We start from the raw sequence: 21,343 nt of genomic DNA, 5'->3' as shown, positions 1-21,343 counted from the left end.
TAGTCTATAGTCTAGTCTATAGTCTAGTCTATAGTCTTGTCTATAGTCTAGTCTATAGTCTAGTCTATAGTCTAGTCTATAGTCTAGTCTATAGTCTAGTCAATAGTCAATTCTATAGTCAATTCTATAGTCTAGTCTATAGTCTAGTCTATAGTCTAGTCTATAGTCTAGTCTATAGTCTAGTCTATAGTCTAGTCTATAGTCTAGTCTATAGTCTAGTCTATAGTCTAGTCTATAGTCTAGTCTATAGTCTAGTCTATAGTCTAGTCTATAGTCTAGTCTATAGTCTAGTCTACAGTCTAGTCTATAGTCTAGTCTATAGTCTAGTCTATATTCTAGTCTATAGTCTAGTCTATAGTCTAGTCTATATTCTAGTTTATAGTCTAGTCTATAGTCTAGTCTATAGTCTAGTCTATAGTCTAGTCTATAGTCTAGTCTATAGTCTAGTCTATAGTCTAGTCTATATCTAGTCAATAGTCTAGTCTATAGTCTCGTCAATAGTCTAGTCTATAGTCTAGTCTATAGTCTAGTCTATAGTCTACTCTATAGTCTAGTCTATAGTCTTTATTTTAGTCTATAGTCTAGTCAATAGTCTAGTATAGTCTGTAGTCTACTCTATATTCTAGTCTATAGTCTAGTCTATATTTTAGTCTATAGTCTAGTCTATAGCCAAATCTATAGTATAGTTTATAGTCTAGTCTATAGTTTAGTCTATAGTCTATTCTATAGTCTAGTCTACAGTATAGTCCATAGTATAGTATACTCTAGTTTATAGTCTAGTCTATAGTATAGTCTTTGGTCTTGGGTATTGTCTAGTCTGCTATCTAGTCGACGGTCAAGTGAATCATGTGAATCTGAACCACACAAAAGTATTGGCACTTCCGTAATTGAAAGGTTATTGTTGCAAGAACTGTTTCTATTCGATTTCGTTTTTGAATTAGTTTTTTTATAACAAATGTTATTTTTGTGGCGTATGATGATGACAATAAAGATGCCGAAGACACCGTTACATTTTATTTGTATGTATATTTGATGCAACCATGTAGAACCATAAATTCGAATTTGTTTCAATACTATTGCGGACTCCGTTAGTATAAATTATGCAGTTGTAGTTGAAATATCAATTTCCAATAAATATTTAAGTTTTAAGATAAAATTTTGAGACAAAAATTCTATACAAATCTGAACACAAACCGTGTAAAATATTCGCACGAGTCATCTAGTTAATAGATAATCTAACAAAATCTCAAAATTAAAAAAAATTTATAATGATAATACTTCAACAATTTATGTCACGTATTAAATATTAATAATAATCTATTTTTAAATACAATGATCGAAAAAGTGCGAGTATACAATGAATAAAAATATTATTGACCAAATAAATTCATTAAATAAAATGACAATTTTAAAACATACAAATTAATAAAGAAAAAATCCCACCACTTCAACATTAACTTTATCACAAATAACAAATATATTAATATGGAAATATTTAAATAATGATAAGAAGGGGACTACAATGACGCTCATAGCAATTTCGCATTTGACTGAATTATGGCCAGTATTAAATCAAAATTATTCAATAACAAAAAAAGTGATTGGCGATAAAATAACGATATCAGACGAAATATGTATACGAAACAAAAAAACAAATCACATAAATCCATAAAACAACCAATCATTAAAAGGGGAATAAGTAGGCTGGTACTGGTATACTGTAGAAAATCGAATCGAAAACGTAGTATAATTAAGAAAAGGCCATAAATGAAGATTATTTAGTATCACTACTAATACAACTACTGTTTATACAAAAACCCATACACAAACATCGTAAGCTAATGCATTATCAATATAACGAAACATAAAGAAATAACGGGTTCTTTAGCGATATCAGCTACTAAATGTCCGACAGTTATTTCGCGAACGCCAACAGTAAATATCGTTTTACTTAATATTCTTATTAGACAGAACTTTATTTGTTTAATTTTATTACTTATTACTTGAATTTGAGCATTTATATAGACATTTTATATCGGTTAATTAAAAGTGACGTTTGAGAGTGACAGTGATTTTTTAAGTGGCAATACAATTGAAAAAACCCATTAATATTTTTAATTTTGAAACTATAAATAACATTGAAATTTGTAATTGCTATTATATTCTTGAAAGAACTTTTGTATAGTAAAGGGACTAATAATGAGAGGTGTTTATTTTTTGAAAATTTTATTGCTGACCTTGTATTTGTCGTTAACTGGGTCACAAGCGCAAGGAGCTGCCATAAGTAAAGTAAATAATTTGGCGAAAAAATTGTTAATGTCAAAATCATTACCCTTTGAGGATTGTGGTGAGTGTATAGTGGTATAAATTTGATATAAATTTAGATTACATAATGCATATTAAAATATTTAGTTGTTTTTTTGTTAATAAAGTCTTTCAAAAACGGGAATAAATTGAACATTTTTTTGATTACAGAAATAATAGAAATAGGTTTAAAATAGGTTTAAAATAGTCGATACAGAATTACAAAAAATTAAATATTTGGAGCTATCGGAATTGTTTTCAATTTGCAACTTATTGTGCCTATTATTTAGACTAAAGACTACAATATACTTAGACCAGACTACAGCTAGACTGTACTAGTCTGTGAGAAGACTATAGACTAGAATATCAACTAGACCATAGACTAAACTAAAGACTAGACTATAGATTAGACCATAGAATAGACACAGACTAGACAATAGACTAGACTATAGAGCTAGACTAATAGACTAGATTAAATTATAAGTCTAGACTAGAAACTAGAGCTATAGACGAGACTATAGACTAGACTATAGACTAGACTATAGACTAGACTATAGACTAGACATACTAGACTATAGACCTAGACTATAGACTAGCTATAGACTATACGATGCTAGACTAGAGACTAGACTATAGACTAGACTTAGAGACTAGACTATAGACTAAGACTAGACTATAGACTAGACTATAGACTAGACTATAGACTAGACTATAGACTAGACTATAGACTAGACTATAGACTAGACTATAGACTAGACTATAGACTAGACTATAGACTAGACTATAGACTAGACTATAGACTAGACTATAGACTAGACTATAGACTAGACTATAGACTAGACTATAGACTAGACTATAGACTAGACTATAGACTAGACTATAGACTAGACTATAGACTAGACTATAGACTAGACTATAGACTAGACTATAGACTAGACTATAGACTAGACTATAGACTAGACTATAGACTAGACTATAGACTAGACTATAGACTAGACTATAGACTAGACTATAGACTAGACTATAGACTAGACTATAGACTAGACTATAGACTAGACTATAGACTAGACTATAGACTAGACTATAGACTAGACTATAGACTAGACTATAGACTAGACTATAGACTAGACTATAGACTAGACTATAGACTAGACTATAGACTAGACTATAGACTAGACTATAGACTAGACTATAGACTAGACTATAGACTAGACTATAGACTAGACTATAGACTAGACTATAGACTAGACTATAGACTAGACTATAGACTAGACTATAGACTAGACTATAGACTAGACTATAGACTAGACTATAGACTAGACTATAGACTAGACTATAGACTAGACTATAGACTAGACTATAGACTAGACTATAGACTAGACTATAGACTAGACTATAGACTAGACTATAGACTAGACTATAGACTAGACTATAGACTAGACTATAGAATAGACTATAGACTAGACTATAGACTAGACTATAGACTTGACTATTCACTAGACTATAATCTAGCCTATAGTTATAGTATAGACTATTGTATGGCCTATAGTTTAGTATATAATCTAAACTATAGCCAAACTATAGATATACCCCCTTATTCACAAACAACATTTTATTTTATAAAAGGTTTATAAAACAAAATTTCCATACAAAATCTAATTTATAAAATAAAAATTTTGTTTGTGAATAAGGGGGTAAATCTATAGTTTAAGAAAAATTATAAAAATCATTTATATTCGAAACAATCTAAAATTAAATGCGAATACATAACTCCGCTTAGATTAGCGAAACCTTTGATAATTACCTTTGATATTCAATATTAAAAACATATTTATTTAATTATTTGACTTTGTGTTTGTTGGGGTAGTACCTTAAAAATTTTTTTAAACTGAACTTGATTGTTCACCTTCAAAAATAACCAAAAATTGATGTTTCCAACTCAAATATACTATATCAAGTTATTCTAAAGCTATTTATATTGAATATAGTTCATATTTATTACTCTTTGAGATTGACCACCAACACCAATTGTTGCTGATTTTTTATGGTCAATCAGCAATCAACCAAATAAACCAATGATAAGCTTTTTCAAATTGTTTTTCTAGTAGCAGTTGATTAGTTAATAAAAAATTTTATATACGTTATTAAACTTTAAAACAAAATTTAAATTACGAACAAAACAAAATAAAAATTCTTTAAACTGTAAACAATACTGATAGAAATCAATCGTTTTGCATTCCAATTCTATGGTAAATTGTATACAAAAAAGAGAACAAAGTTCAGATTATATTCGAATCTATTGGAGTCTTTAATTGACTTTAAACAACATGATTTGCTAAATACTTTGCCTAAAATACATAAATATTATTTGATATTTTTGTTATTCTTCATTCATTCTTTTTTACTCATATCTTTTTTCACTTTTTATTAACACTTGTAAATATGTACTTATGTTTACATTATTTTGTTGTTGTTTAATACATAAAACGTGTTTTTATAGGAAATCGAAAAATAATTTATAAATTAAGTAAATTTTACTTTCCTTTAGGTCAAGCAATAAGCAAATCAGCCAAAATTTCCATTTCAAACTTAAAATTCAATTTTAATTTCTATTTCCATTAAAAACTGAAGAAAACATAAAAATTCAATTACGTGCCTCATTTCCCCATACGGGAAATGAGAATGCCAAATAAATAAAAAATATAAATTTTTTTCAAAATTTTATTTATGTATTTTATGCATGATTTGGGACATCAATAAGTATTTGCTGTTCAGTTTAAATTGGGCTAAAAGATCAATGACTTAATTTAATTACTCGTTTACAAGACTAATGGAACATTTCTAATCAAATCAAATATTTACAATAAATAATTTGTATTTCCTTTTAAAAGATTGTGGAAAAAATTATTCGTTGTTCTTATATTCGCTGCTTAAGGGCAAGTTTATGAGTGTTTAGTTAAACTGCAGTTTAATAATACTAACATTCGATACAATAGACTATAGTCTAGACATATAGACTATACACTAGACAATATACTAGACTGTAGACTATACAATAGACTAGACTATAGACTAGACAATAGACTAGACAATAGACTAGACTATATACTAGACTAGACTATAGACCAGACTATAGACTAGGCTATAGACTATAGGCTAGACTATAGGCTAGACTATAGACTAGACTATAGGCTAGACTATAGACTAGACTATAGACTAGACTATAGACCAAACTATAGACTAGACTATAGACTAGACTATAGACTAGACTATAGACTAGACTATAGACTAGACTATAGACTAGACTATAGACCATAGACTAGACTATAGACTAGACTATAGACTAGACTATAGACTAGACTATAGACTAGACTATAGACTAACTATAGACTAGACTATAGACTAGACTATAGACTAGACTATAGACTAGACTATAGACTAGACTATAGACTAGACTATAGACTAGACTATAGACTAGACTATAGACTAGACTATAGACTAGACTATAGACTAGACTAGACTATAGACTAGACTAGACTATAGACTAGACTAGACTATAGACTAGACTAGACTATAGACTAGACTATAGACTAGACTATAGACAAGACTATAGACAAGACTATAGACAAGACTATAGACCAGACTATAGACTAGACTATAGAATAGACTATAGAATAGACTATAGACTAGTCTATAGGCTAGACTATAGACTAGACTATAGACTAGACTATAGAATAGACTATAGAATAGACTATAGACTAGACAATAGACTAGACTATAGACTAGACTATAGACTAGACTATAGACTAGACTATAGACTAGACTATAGACTAGACTATAGACTAGACTATAGACTAGACTATAGACTAGACTATAGACTAGACTATAGACTAGACTATAGACTAGACTATAGACTAGACTATAGACTAGACTATAGACTAGACTATAGACTAGACTATAGACTAGACTATAGACTATACTATAGACTAGACTATAGACTAGAGTATAGACTAGACTATAGACTAGACTATAGACTAGACTATAGACTAGACTATAGACTAGACTATAGACTAGACTATAGACTAGACTATAGACTAGACTATAGACTAGACTATAGACTAGACTATAGACTAGACTATAGACTAGACTATAGACTAGACTATAGACTAGACTATAGACTAGACTATAGACTAGACTATAGACTAGACTATAGACTAGACTATAGACTAGACTATAGACTAGACTATATACTAGACTATAGACTAGACTATAGACTAGACTATAGACTAGACTATAGACTAGACTATATACTAGACTATATACTAGACTATAGACTAGACTATAGACTAGACTATAGACTAGACTATAGACTAGACTATAGACTAGACTATAGACTAGACTATAGACTAGACTATAGACTAGACTATAGACTAGACTATAGACTAGACTATAGACTAGACTATAGACTAGACTATAGACTAGACTATAGACTAGACTATAGACTAGACTATAGACTAGACTATAGACTAGACTATAGACTAAACTATAGACTAGACTATAGACTAGACTATAGACTAGACTATAGACTAGACTATAGACTAGACTATAGACTAGACTATAGACTAGACTATAGACTAGACTATAGACTAGACTATAGACTAGACTATAGACTAGACTATAGACTAGACTATAGACTAGACTATAGACTAGACTATAGACTAGACTACTATAGACTAGACTATAGACTAGACTATAGACTAGACTATAGACTAGACTATAGAATAGACTATAGACTAGACTATAGACTAGACTATAGACTAGACTATAGACTAGACTATAGAATAGACTATAGAATAGACTATAGACTAGACTATAGACTACACTATAGACTAGACTATAGACTAGACTATAGACCTATACTATAGACTAGACTATAGACTAGACTATATACTAGACTATAGACTAGACTATAGACTAGACTATATACTAGACTATAGACTAGACTATAGACTAGACTATAGACTAGACTATAGACTAGACTATAGACTAGACTATAAATTGAAATATAATTTTTTAGTTCCCTTAAGAACTAATCATTAATTAGGGATTCAACATTGTCTAACACAATTTTCAAGGCAAATCAATCAATAGATGGAAAAGTTTCTTTAAAAAAAATGGTATTAGTTCATCTTATCTTCCGCCATAATAGCAATTTATTTCATCGAGTCATGGTAACGTGTGACGACTATCGTATGGTGGGAAAATTTTCTTAATCGGTCTGTTGGTTGTCAATAAGTCATGAGGCCCTATAAATCAAATTAAATTGCTACTTTAATGACAAAAAATAAATTTCCAAAAATAAATGGGGTTTTTAGTTGTCTTTAAAAAACGGATGATATTAGTATAACAACAAATTAAATATAATGAGTAATTGTTATTGTATACATTATTATCATCAATCACATCAATAATTAAAAGTTTATGTTTGCAGTTATAAAATAAGTCATAAAAAAACAAAACCAATAAAACTGGCAAGAATTTGATTTTTGAATTTCTCTGATTAAAATAGAAATGAAGAAAAAACCAATAGCAACATTAAAAAGAATCATTGAAAGTGCGTATTGTTAAAGAAAAAGAACCAATGAATGGTGTCAGACATGTTGTATGAATGGCTGAATGATGGCGATTAGTGTTGACTCATTTTAAATACTTAAAACTTAAATAGTTTGCACTAAATGATAAACATTTTAAAATATGTAGTACATACTATAAAATGTTTATTGAAGTTTCTTGTAGAAAATATGTGTACATGGCAATTATTTGGAATTTATTTACATTCATACATATCAATATTTTAATTTATACTTATAATAGTAACGTAGTGCAACATTGCGCATAAGTGCTGAAATTTGTCATACGCACTGTGGGAGAGAACTTGGAAATGAAAGACAATAACATAGATAATAGTTGTTTTAAAAAATGTAAGACTGTGGACTATACTATTCCCAACTAAACTATAGTCAAGGCTATAAAAAATATTATAGACGAGGATAAAGCCAAACTATAGACTTAACTAGACAGAAGACTTAACTAGGGTTTATTAGTATTGATTAGACTTTAGACAAGTCTTAAGTCAAGGTATAGTCTGGTCTATATCATAGTCAATTGTCTAGTCTATATATAGTCTAGCCTAAAGTCTAGTCTATAATAAATTGGAGAGAGTATAGTGTATAGCTTAGTATAAATTATTGTTTAGCCTATATTCTTCTCTATATGCAGCCTAGTCAAATAGTCTAGACTATAGTCTAGTATGTAGTCCTGGTCTATATTGTTTTCTAGAGTATAATCTATAGTCTAGTATAAAGTCTAGTCTAGAGTCTAGTCTATAGTCCAGTCTATAGCCTAGTCTATAGTCTAGTCTACAGTCTAGTCTACAGTCTAATCTACAGTCTAGTCTACAGTATAGACTACAGTTCAGTCTATTCTACAGTCTAGCCAACAGTCTAGTCTATAGTGTAATCTATAATCTAGTCCATGATCTAGTCTATTGTTTAATCTGCTGTCTGGTCTATAATCTAGTCTACAGTTTATTCTGTACTCTAATATATTGTCTATTCTACAATACAGTTAAGTCAATAGTCTAGTTTATAATCTAGTATTGTCTATAGTATAGTCTATGGTCTGGTCTATAGTTTAGTCGATAGTCAAGTCTAGTCTAAAGTCTAGTCTAAAGAAGTCTAATCTATAGTCTAGTCAATAGTCAAGTCTATACTATAGTCTAGTATATAGTCTAGTCTACAGTCTGGTCTACAGTCTAGTCTATAGTCTAGTCTATAGTCTAGTCTATAGTCTAGTCTATAGCCTAATCTATAGTTTATTGTCTAGTTTATATTCTAGTCTATAGTCTAGTCTAGTCTATAGTCTAGTCTATAGTCTAGTCTATAGTCTAGTCTATAGTCTAGTCTATAGTCTAGTCTATAGTCTAGTCTATAGTCTAGTCTATAGTCTAGTCTATAGTCTAGTCTATAGTCTATAGTCTAGTCTATAGTCTAGTCTATAGTCTAGTCTATAGTCTAGTCTATAGTCTAGTCTATAGTCTAGTCTATAGTCTAGTCTATAGTCTAGTCTATAGTCTAGTCTATAGTCTAGTCTATAGTCTAGTCTATAGTCTAGTCTATAGTCTAGTCTATAGTCTAGACTATTTTCTTCAGTTTAGTGTAAAGTCCTGTCTATATTCTAGTTTTTAGACATGTCTATAGTCTGTAGTAAAGTCTATAGTCTATACAGAATTGTCTATATTCTCTAGTCTAATCTAGTTTACAAAATGTATATTATTGCCGAGACCATAATCAAGAGACTAAACGCGAGACATTAGACTAGACTATTAACCAGAGTATAGATGAAACTATGTATAAACTAGGCTACAACTGAGATCATAATCACGACTAAAAGCCAGTTCATTAGCAAAATTTTTCGATTTTGATAAATATTTTTAAGTGTTTGTATTTTCAGTTTCATATTTATGTACATTATATTTTCTAAAACATTTTTCATTTAAATTCTAAACGGACTTTGCTCTCATTAAATCATAACAAAAGTGCATGATGGTTTATGTTTTCTACTTGCAAAATTATTAATAGTAAATTGAAACACTCACCTAGTTCTATTATTTTTTTTTCAGGCTCTAAATATCTCATATTGTATTTAAATATCTCCAGTTGCACTACAATACCATGTTTCATGCGTCGTGGATCAACGGTCGAGGTGAATGTTTTATTTGACGATGATAGTAAGTATCTAGAATTAAATAAACAAAAATATTTCATTTTTGAATATGACAAGACATAAAGTATAAATAAAGTGCAATAAACTTTAAGTGTCAATTTGTAATTTAAGGTGTAGTAAACAAGCAATTAAAATTGTATTTATAAAATTTATGGGTTTTTTTTTTTAAAGTAACAATTTATAAACACACTTTTAAATAATTTGATTAACCCATTAACCCTTAATCAAAAATAGTTTTAAAGCAATAAGCTTGGTTTGACACTTTGGTAAATATTTAGAAATTAAGTTAAATTATATTCCTAATTGTCAACATTTTTTAATGTTGCCTGTCGCTTTAATTGTAATCGTATTGGAAACGACAATTCAATGAACCTTAAAATTTAAGAAAGAAAAAATAAACAACAGATTACAAAATAACAAAGAATCACTTGTTTGGTGCTAAAATTTTAGTTTTTATTTGTTTATTTTGAAAAACTAGAGTTTTTGTTTATAAATAATAATGAATAGTATATTTATATTTTATAGTTGTGTTAAATTTATTGACACAATTCTTGTGGAACAATTTATTAGCATTTTTTGTTTAAAGAGATTTTTTTCAAATAAACATTTTTATGGCACATTCATACGATTATTTATGGGTTGTTGCCGATAAGACACTTTATCTACCTGATGGTTATTTAAAGAAACAGTAGCAAACAATGGCTATAAAAAATTAATTAAAAATTTTTGACATAAATTAAATACTACGGAATCAGGCTTTAACGAATGTTAGTTGAAAAAAGTGCAGCAATATCCCTGCCTGTAGACTAAAGTTTTTACTATATTATGGTTAGGTTAGGTTGATAGGAGGATGTATACTACATCAAATCCGAAAAAATACACCTAGTCCACTATCGGGCCTGTTGTGCGCTCCTTATAATAGAAAAAATGGAACTGAATGAATTATTTTTCAGAAACTCAGTTTCCTGAACGTAATTCCTAAGAACCTTCCAATCAGTGTTAGTCAGGAATGTTATTTCCGCAATAACATCACTTCCAAGATACTTGGATCTAACTTCGACGAATGCCTGGCAGTGGCAAAGAAAGTGCTCCAGAGTTTCACTGTCCTCCCCACATGCTCTAAATTCGTAATCCTGTGTGTCCACTCAGAATACGTACCATCTTACTAACTTCAGACTTGCTCATTTTGAGGAGATTTTTCGTCTTGCTCTCATCAGGGTCACCCCATAGGATCTTCGCGGTTCTATCCCAGGCCTTATGAAATTCTCTCACCCATATTTTTAGTTCAGCTTTTGTTGAGTCGAATGGTTTTGCGTTTGTCAAGTTAACTGCCTCGAGCTCCATTCCCTTTAAAGCTATTACATTCGCCCTTTCGTTACCGACTACTCCCGAGTGGGCTGGTATCCATATGATACGAACCTTACCTCTGGGAGAGTATTCAGTTAAAGCTTTCTTACAATCCAATATGGTCTTAAATTTAGTTCTATCGCCTGATATCGCCCTAATTGCCTTCTGGCAGTCGGTAAATATATTAAGCGCTGTGGGCGCCATATTTATTCTAATCCAATTTACGCATTCCGTTATTGCTCGTTCTTCTGCCTGGAAGCTTGTGTTATGATTTGGTAAACGGTGGTATATTTCTAGGTCTTCAATATAGAACCCCAGCCCCACTTTGTCCCCAATTTAGAGCCATCCGTGTAACAACGGATTCCTAATAGTATTTGCTCTAATGTTCCGCTTGACCAAGACATTCTATCTGGGATCAGCGTTTCAAAGTTTCCGACATATTCTCTGTCTGGTATACGATCAGGCACGTCCGATGATTGTGTATAACCTTCCAATGTGTCCAGTATACATTGATGATGGCTTTGGCCAGTTCGCCTAAAGTAAAGAACCTTTCGGCTGTAAGCGCCGCCTCATATCTTAAATATGTTTAAATGGGTGGAATATCTACCAACGCTTCCAGAGCCTTGGATGAAGTAGTACACATGGCACCACTTATACCCAAGCAGCATGTACGCTGAACTCCCTGTAGTAGTTTGATATTGTACCTTTTGTCTAAAGCAGTCCACCAGATTATTGAAGCATAAGCTAGAATTGGGCTAATTACACTTTTATAAAGCCAATTTGTGATAGTAGGAGTAAGACCCCATTTCATGCCTATAGTTCTCCTACATATCGCCCAGCCTTGTTGATTCTATCCTCTATCTGGTGTCTCCATTTTAATTTCCGATCGAGGATTTCATTTAAGTACTTACCTTTGTCTGTCACTGGTATTATGTATTCAAGAGAATACATAATATAAGCATGCTGCTTAAAGTTTAGGTCTTTGTAGGGTATACTGCTTTTAACCATACTATCGACTATCCGTTCCAAGGTTTTATGTAGGAAGGACGTAAGACTTATCGGTCGATAAGACTTAGGTGTCGCATAGCTAGGTTTCCCTGGTTTGGGTATAAATATTACCCTTGCATCCTGCCATTTAACTGGGGTACATGCCAATTTTAAGCATGCAGTGAATATCTGTGACAGATGTACGGAAACCAGTCCCGCCTCCATCTGCAAAAGTGCCGGGAAAATGCCATCCGGCCCTGCAGCTTTATAGGGAGCAAAGCTCTTGATTGCCCCTTTAACCATGTCAGTTGTAATAACTATTTCCGTGTTAGCCTCCCCTTCCTCTAATATCGGTTCATCTATGTTATTCGATATACCGGGTGGGAAATGAGAGTCCATTAGGAGTTTCATTGTCTCCTCCATATCCTCCAGCCTCCTGCCCGTGTCATCGGCCATAAATCACGATTATAGGCCAGAATATAGACTAGAGTGTATTCCAGACATTATAATCTAAAAAATAGATTGAACCAAATTATTAACCAGACTATCGCACTGGACTATAGTCCCGACTATAGACTATATGGTCCAGATTATAAACTATAGACTTGGCCACAGTTCAGATTATAAACTATAGGCTTGGCTACAGTCCAGACTATAGACTAAACTATAGACTAGACTATAGACTAGACTATAGACTAGACTATAGACTAGACTATAGACTTGACTATAGACTAGACTATAGCCTAGACTATAGATTAGACTATAGACTAGACTATAGACAAGACTATAGACTAGACTATAGACTAGACTATAGACTAGACTATAGACTAGACTATAGACTAGACTATAGACTAGACTATAGACTAGACTATAGACTAGACTATAGACTAGACTATAGACTAGACTATAGACTAGACTATAGACTAGACTATAGACTAGACTATAGACTAGACTATAGACTAGACTATAGACTAGACTATAGACTAGACTATAGACTAGACTATAGACTAGACTATAGACTAGACTATAGACTAGACTATAGACTAGACTATAGACTAGACTATAGACTAGACTATAGACTAGACTATAGACTAGACTATAGACTAGACTATAGACTAGACTATAGACTAGACTATAGACTAGACTATAGACTAGACTATAGACTAGACTATAGACTAGACTAGACTATAGACTAGACTAGACTATAGACTAGACTATAGACTAGACTATAGACTAGACTATAGACTAGACTATAGACTAGACTATAGACTAGACTATAGACTAGACTATAGACTAGACTATAGACTAGACTATAGACTAGACTATAGACTAGACTATAGACTAGACTATAGACTAGACTATAGACTAGACTATAGACTAGACTATAGACTAGACTATAGACTAGACTATAGACTAGACTATAGACTAGACTATAGACTAGACTATAGACTAGACTATAGACTAGACTATAGACCGATTTTTAATTTTCTTTATAATAAACTAGCATACCCTGGGTGCTTCGCTCCCCTAGCCAAAATTAAGTACACACAAAATTTTGTTTACTTTTATAGAAAATTAAAATTGAGTAACTTATTCAATGAGGACCGTGTATGATTTTGGTCTTATATAGGCCTTAGTACTCGAATTCCAAAATAATATACCAATAACTTATTTTGTGTGAGTAAATAAACTACTTTTTAAAATTTTATAAAAATTTACTTTTTTCCCAGTGAAATAGCAAACATTTTGTTTCAATAAATATTACAGAGTTAGTTCGTAATTTAATAGGAATACTTCAATAAACCGAAAAAGTTTTCTTAATGTGCTAAAAAAAAAGTACCATAAATACAGTTTTTTCCCTTATACAACCAAAAAGGGCTGAATTTTAAAAAAGTACGTAACAGGTGTCTCATAATTTTGGAAGATGTATTCAAAATATTTATAAAAATTTTATTATGTTAATCAGTTAAAAAGTTATAAAGGGCCAAAAAAGGTACCAAAATCCCCTTTGTTACACATTTTCACCCCTTAAGAATACGAATTTCAGAAAAGTACCAAAGTACCAAATTTCCCTCCTTAGTGGATCTACATAACCAAAAACACATCCACTGTCAAAATTTCATGATTCTAGGTTCAGCCGTTTGGGCTGTGCAATGATGAATCAGTCAGTCAGTAACGCTACTCTTTTATATATATAGAAGATAAAAACAATAAAAACAATATTTTAAAGATATTTTTTTACTATTTATCAACACCAGGTGACAATACGAAATATTTAAAACACCGTGTACGTTGGATTTTTAACACCATCAAGACTCAAGCTCATATTACCCCCGACCCGTGTGATGGCAATCAAAAATGTTTGTCTAACGATCATGATGGAAAATTTTATTGGGCCACGGTTTTGGTCAATAATACTCTGCCAGCGGTAAGTTAAATTGCAATAATATACAAAAATTATAATAAATTTTTCATATATAATTTGTTTATATTTACAGATCTCTGGCACTATGCTTTGGGAAGCAGTTAATGAATACAATCAAGATGTTATTTGCTTTAAAGTTCCAGTTGTCGTAACCATGTAAAAATCATTATTTTTTTTAGATTTAAAAATCTTATTTAAATAAAGTTAAAGTAAAGCAAATGCAAAATTGATAAATTCAAGACTGATTGTTAATAGCTAAATCTCGTTGTAAATAAAACAAAACATAATTAGAACATATTTTCTTAAAATAAAAGCAAACATTATTCGAAATTATTGATTTTGTTTTATGATTTCATAAAAACACAAAAATGCAATTTCTATCGCTCTTTGTACTTCTTTCTAAATTTTATTTAAACGATAACTACAACACTGGAAGAAATCTTTTTATATAGTTATGAGTAAATCTTATTATTATATTGGCTTAGCTGCAGATAATCTTAAAATTCCAAAAACAATAAAAGTTAATTTTGTTTATGTACTATGGGACAGAGTACGACTATAAACTAGACTATAGACTAGACTAGACTAGACTATAGAATAGACTAGACTATAGACTAGACTATAGACTAGACTATAGACTAGACTATAGACTAGACTATAGACTAGATTATAGACTAGACTATAGAATAGACTATAGACTAGATTATAGACTAGACTATAGACTAGACTATAGACTAGACTATAGACTAGACTATAGACTAGACTATAGACTAGACTATAGACTAGACTATAGACTAGACTGTAGACTAGACTATAGACTAGACTATAGACTAGACTATAGACTAGACTTTAGACTAGACTATAGACTAGACTATAGACTAGACTATAGACTAGACTATAGACTAGACTATAGACTAAACTATAGACTAAACTATAGACTAGACTATAGACTAGACTATAGACTAGACTATAGACTAGACTATAGACTAGACTATAGACTAGACTATAGACTAGACTATAGACTAGACTATAGACTAGACTATAGACTAGACTATAGACTAGACTATAGACTAGACTATAGACTAGACTATAGACTAGACCATAGACTAGACTATAGACTAGACTATAGACTAAACAATAGACTATAACTATAGAACTAGACTATAGACTAGAATATAGACCAGACTATAGACTAGACTATAGACTAGACTATAGACTAGACTATAGACTAGACTATAGACTAGACTATAGACTAGACTATAGACTAGACTATAGACTAGACTATAGACTAGACTATAGACTAGACTATAGACTAGACTATAGACTAGACTATAGACTAGACTAGACTAGACTATAGACTAGACTATAGACTAGACTATAGACTAGACTATAGACTAGACTATAGACTAGACTATAGACTAGACTATAGACTAGACTATAGACTAGACTATAGACTAGACTATAGACTAGACTATAGACTAGACTGTAGACTAGACTATAGACTAGACTATAGACTAGACTATAGACTAGACTATAGACTAGACTATAGACTAGACTATAGACTAGACCAGAGACTAGACCATAGACTAGACTATAGACTAGACTATAGACTAGACTATAGACTAGACTATAGACTAGACTAGACTAGACTATAGACTAGACTATAGACTAGACTATAGACTAGACTATAGACTAGACTATAGACTAGACTATAGACTAGACTATAGACTAGACTATAGACTAGACTATAGACTAGACTATAGACTAGACTATAGACTAGACTATAGACTAGACTATAGACTAGACTATAGACTAGACTATAGACTAGACTATAGACTAGACTATAGACTAGACTATAGACTAGACTATAGACTAGACTATAGACTAGACTATAGACTAGACCTATAGACTAGACTATAGACTAGACTATAGACTAGACTATAGACTAGACTATAGACTAGACTATAGACTAGACTATAGACTAGACTATAGACTAGACTATAGACTAGACTATAGACTAGACTATAGACTAGACTATAGACTAGACTATAGACTAGACTATAGACTAGACTATAGACTAGACTATAGACTAGACTATAGACTAGACTATAGACTAGACTATAGACTAACTATAGACTAGACTATAGACTAGACTATAGACTAGACTATAGACTAGACTAGACTATAGACTAGACTATAGACTAGACTATAGACTAGACTATAGACTAGACTATAGACTAGACTATAGACTAGACTATAGACTAGACTATAGACTAGACTATAGACTAGACTATAGACTAGACTATAGACTAGACTATAGACTAGACTATAGACTAGACTATAGACTAGACTATGGACTAGACTATAGACTAGACTATAGACTAGACTATAGACTAGACTATAGACTAGACTATAGACTAGACTATAGACTAGACTATAGACTAGACTATAGACTAGACTATAGACTAGACTATAGACTAGACTATAGACTAGACTATAGACTAGACTATAGACTAGACTATAGACTAGACTATAGACTAGACTATGGACTAGACTATAGACTAGACTATAGACTAGACTATAGACTAGACTATAGACTAGACTATAGACTAGACTATAGACTAGACTATAGACTAGACTATAGACTAGACTAGACTAGACTATAGACTAGACTATAGACTAGACTATAACTAGACTATAGACTAGACTATAGACTAGACTATAGACTAGACTATAGACTAGACTATAGACTAGACTATAGACTAGACTATAGACTAGACTATAGACTAGACTATAGACTAGACTATAGACTAGACTATAGACTAGACTATAGACTAGACTAGACTATAGACTAGACTATAGACTAGACTATAGACTAGACTATAGACTAGACTAGACTATAGACTAGACTATAGACTAGACTATAGACTAGACTATAGACTAGACTATAGACTAGACTATAGACTAGACTATAGACTATAGACTAGACTATAGACTAGACTATAGACTAGACTATAGACTACACTATAGAATAGACTATAGACTAGACTATAGACTAGACTATAGACTAGACTATGGACTAGACTATAGACTAGACTATAGACTAGACTATAGACTAGACTATAGACTAGACTATAGACTAGACTATAGACTAGACTATAGACTAGACTATAGACTAGACTATAGACTAGACTATAGACTAGACTATAGACTAGACTATAGACTAGACTATAGACTAGACTATAGACTAGACTATAGACTAGACTATGGACTAGACTATAGACTAGACTATAGACTAGACTATAGACTAGACTATAGACTAGACTATAGACTAGACTATAGACTAGACTATAGACTAGACTATAGACTAGACTATAGACTAGACTATAGACTAGACTATAGACTAGACTATAAACTAGACTATAGACTAGACTATAGACTAGACTATAGACTAGACTATAGACTAGACTATAGACTAGACTATAGACTAGACTATAGACTAGACTATAGACTAGACTATAGACTAGACTATAGACTAGACTATAGACTAGACTATAGACTAGACTATAGACTAGACTATAGACTAGACTATAGACTAGACTATAGACTAGACTATAGACTAGACTATAGACTAGACTATAGACTAGACTATAGACTAGACTAGACTAGACTATAGACTAGACTATAGACTATAGACTATAGACTAGACTATAGACTAGACTATAGACTAGACTATAGACTAGACTATAGACTAGACTATAGACTAGACTATAGACTAGACTATAGACTAGACTATAGACTAGACTATAGACTAGACTATAGACTAGACTATAGACTAGACTATAGACTAGACTATAGACTAGACTATAGACTAGACTATAGACTAGACTATAGACTAGACTATAGACTAGACTATAGACTAGACTATAGACTAGACTATAGACTAGACTATAGACTAGACTATAGACTAGACTATAGACTAGACTATAGACTAGACTATAGACTAGACTATAGACTAGACTATAGACTAGACTATAGACTAGACTATAGACTAGACTATAGACTAGACTATAGACTAGACTATAGACTAGACTATAAACTGGAATAGTCAAAAATATACACTAGACAATAGAGCAGAATACAGACTTGACTATAGACTAAACAGAGCCTGAAAATTGTCAGTAGCCAAGTCAAGCCCCCGGTAGTAATGAGAGGTATATAAATTTTTTCGAAAATTTCAAACCAACCATGAACCAGTTCATAAGTTTTGAAAGTAGTGCCAAAATCACACCGTATCTATAATTATTTATCATTTTTTCCATACAACATTTCTGTAATAAATCGCCAATAACTTTATTAATCATTTATGAATACGGGGGTTAGGATTAGTAAAAACAATATAAAATAATTTTAAATAACAAAATACGTTACAAATTGTACGCCCACTTAAACTGCACCAGCAGAAATAAAAGTATAAACATGTTATTAACACAATTAATGTTAACTAACAGAATGTCACACATTAACAGCAACATTAATAACAACAACATAAATTGCAGTTACTGCTGCCCAACAGCCAATTGCCAACAGCTTGCAACAAACAAACAATGCACAAAAACACACAGCAGCAGCAACAGCAGGCAGACAGCGGCGCAGAGAAACGCAGCCAACTAAATAAACTGTTGTTGACAGCAAACGCAGTTGTTTTCAAAATTGCGATCGATCAGTTGGGTTTCGCAGGAGCAACAAATTGGTTGTTCGAACGGGTTAAACTAATAAATAAATAACAAAGAAACAACAACAAACATATAAAATAATAAAACATATTAAACAAAAAAAAAAAATAAATAAAAAATAAGACGATCTAATTAGAAGTTTTAATGAAAATAAAACAACAATAACAATAAATAAATAAAATAGTATTGACAATTTAAAACGGATACAGCGTGCTGAAATAAACACACACACATATACAGTCACACTCATGAGCTTTTAAATAAAACAAATTGTTTTATAAATAAATAAAATAAAAACAATAAAAATAACAATTGTGTGTGTTGTGTTGTGTTTGTTGTCTTCTTTTTTAAATTGCATGTAATTAAATTAAACGCAATTTATCGATTTTTTTGTTTTGTTTTGTTGCTTTAGAAGAGAGTGCAAATAATAAAACAACAACTCCAATAAGAAGAAAAAAAAACATTTTACATGAAAAAGAAAGAAATAACAACAGCAACAACTACAATCGTTTTAAAATAATGTGTAACAGCAATCCTTTTGTGTTTCTCTTGGTTTTTTTAAGTGAAATTTTACAAAAATAAAAAAAAGTTACAAAAAATCAACAACACAACAGACAACAGAACAAAACAAAGAAGAAGACGACAACAACAAGAATTGAATATTTGGAATATTTAAATGTTTCATCATCATCATCATTGAATTGTAACGACAACTATTAGTAATGCAAAAAAATAACAGCAGCAACAACAACAAAACATAAATGCGTTTGCATTCTAATTGATTGTGTGCGTTGTTGTTGCTGTTATTGTTTGTTCTATAGTATCTATGACTTATGGGTGGTTATGGTGGCGGTGGTGGTCTGGTCTATTCTGTTCTATTGGTCTACTATTACTAAGTGTTGCACATTTATTTACAAGATCAAATGGGAAGGGGCGGGTGACCGCCGTCATTGAGATACATAAACCTTTAAAGAATTAATTTATGTTTGAGAAAAAATATAAGAAAACACTTGGCAATCTTACAGCAACATATAAATTGTATAAATTTATTGTTAAAAACTGTTTCTAACTGGAAACTATTAATATTGTCAATGTTGTAATTAAATTAAGAATTTATTATTAAATGATGCTTGAAAGAAGAAGAAGAAGTAACAGTTTGTTGTTTTTATATCTTCGATCAGAAAGATGAGGGGAATATTGATTCTATTGTTTCATTTGTAATTAATTTTTATTAAAATAAAATTTTTTATTAAATTATAAACTAGATATACCCAGTTTGCTTCGCTACCTTTAGCTGTCATGCCCACTATTAAGAGATTTCCGTATAAATTTTCAGGACTATAACTTTTTAAAACATGTGTTAGTTAGTTAGTTAGTTAGTTTGATAGGAGGTTCCGAGGAACTGCCTTTTTAAGAATCTCGTGTAGGAATACCTTCAAAACGAAGCGTGTTAATTTATTGTGCATTAGGTTTGGTCCATTTCAGAATTTCTAGATTACATAGGCAGACAAATTTTTAAACTTAAATTTAAAAGAATACTTTTCTAAAGAATTGAGCTACACTGAATCCATATCTGACATCAGATTTTCTCCAACAGATTTTTCTTATGAATATAATTTTTGAATTGTTTTAAAATATGCTGTAGTTGCTGAGATATAATACGCTGACGTTGTTGGACGGACAGATATTGTTAAGTTGAATCAGAAAGTGATTTTGAGTCGATTGTAACATGTTTGTTATAAACAATATTTACAAAGCA

General features: G+C 31.1%; 2 protein-coding genes and 1 long non-coding RNA gene across 7 annotated transcripts in view; 2 read left to right on the top strand and 1 right to left on the bottom strand.

Annotated features, from left to right (window-relative positions):
• LOC119605889 overlaps positions 1-21,343 on the bottom strand; it is a 75,030-nt gene that overhangs the window by 11,294 nt on the left and 42,393 nt on the right. Inside the window, exon 2 of the long non-coding RNA XR_005231612.1 lies at positions 9,962-10,101. This is a non-coding gene — a long non-coding RNA (uncharacterized LOC119605889). The remainder of the gene's footprint in view (positions 1-9,961; positions 10,102-21,343) is intronic.
• Positions 1,885-15,178, top strand: LOC119605888 (NPC intracellular cholesterol transporter 2). The gene is made up of 4 exons (XM_037959227.1): positions 1,885-2,347; positions 9,986-10,093; positions 14,682-14,851; positions 14,922-15,178. The coding sequence occupies exons 1-4, from the start codon at positions 2,200-2,202 to the stop codon at positions 15,006-15,008; spliced, it is 513 nt and encodes a 170-aa protein (XP_037815155.1). The 5' UTR covers positions 1,885-2,199; the 3' UTR covers positions 15,009-15,178.
• Positions 19,560-21,343, top strand: part of LOC119605883 (anosmin-1) — a 29,039-nt gene continuing 27,255 nt past the window's right edge. For 4 of the 5 annotated variants that reach the window (XM_037959219.1, XM_037959218.1, XM_037959221.1 and 1 more), the window contains exon 1: positions 19,966-20,287. The gene's annotated coding sequence lies outside the window, so the exon portion shown is untranslated. Of the gene's footprint in view, positions 20,288-21,343 lie in introns of all 5 variants that reach the window. The other variant, XM_037959220.1, reaches the window with a different exon arrangement.

This window comes from Lucilia sericata, unplaced genomic scaffold (genome assembly GCF_015586225.1).
Source record: "Lucilia sericata isolate MDLA Ls3-8-SP2 unplaced genomic scaffold, ASM1558622v1 Contig000529F_arrow, whole genome shotgun sequence".
Classification (NCBI taxonomy): domain Eukaryota; kingdom Metazoa; phylum Arthropoda; class Insecta; order Diptera; family Calliphoridae; genus Lucilia; species Lucilia sericata.
Note: the sequence above shows the minus strand (reverse complement) of the source record. Positions and strands in the feature narration are given on the sequence as shown.

Coding starts and splice junctions, on each gene's coding strand:
- LOC119605888 (XM_037959227.1), top strand. CDS start 2,200: ATGAGAGGTGTTTATTTTTTGAAAATTTTATTGCTGACCTTGTATTTG. Junction 2,348..9,985: donor ATTACCCTTTGAGGATTGTG/GTGAGTGTATAG, acceptor TTTTTTTTTCAG/GCTCTAAATATCTCATATTG. Junction 14,852..14,921: donor TCAATAATACTCTGCCAGCG/GTAAGTTAAATT, acceptor TTATATTTACAG/ATCTCTGGCACTATGCTTTG.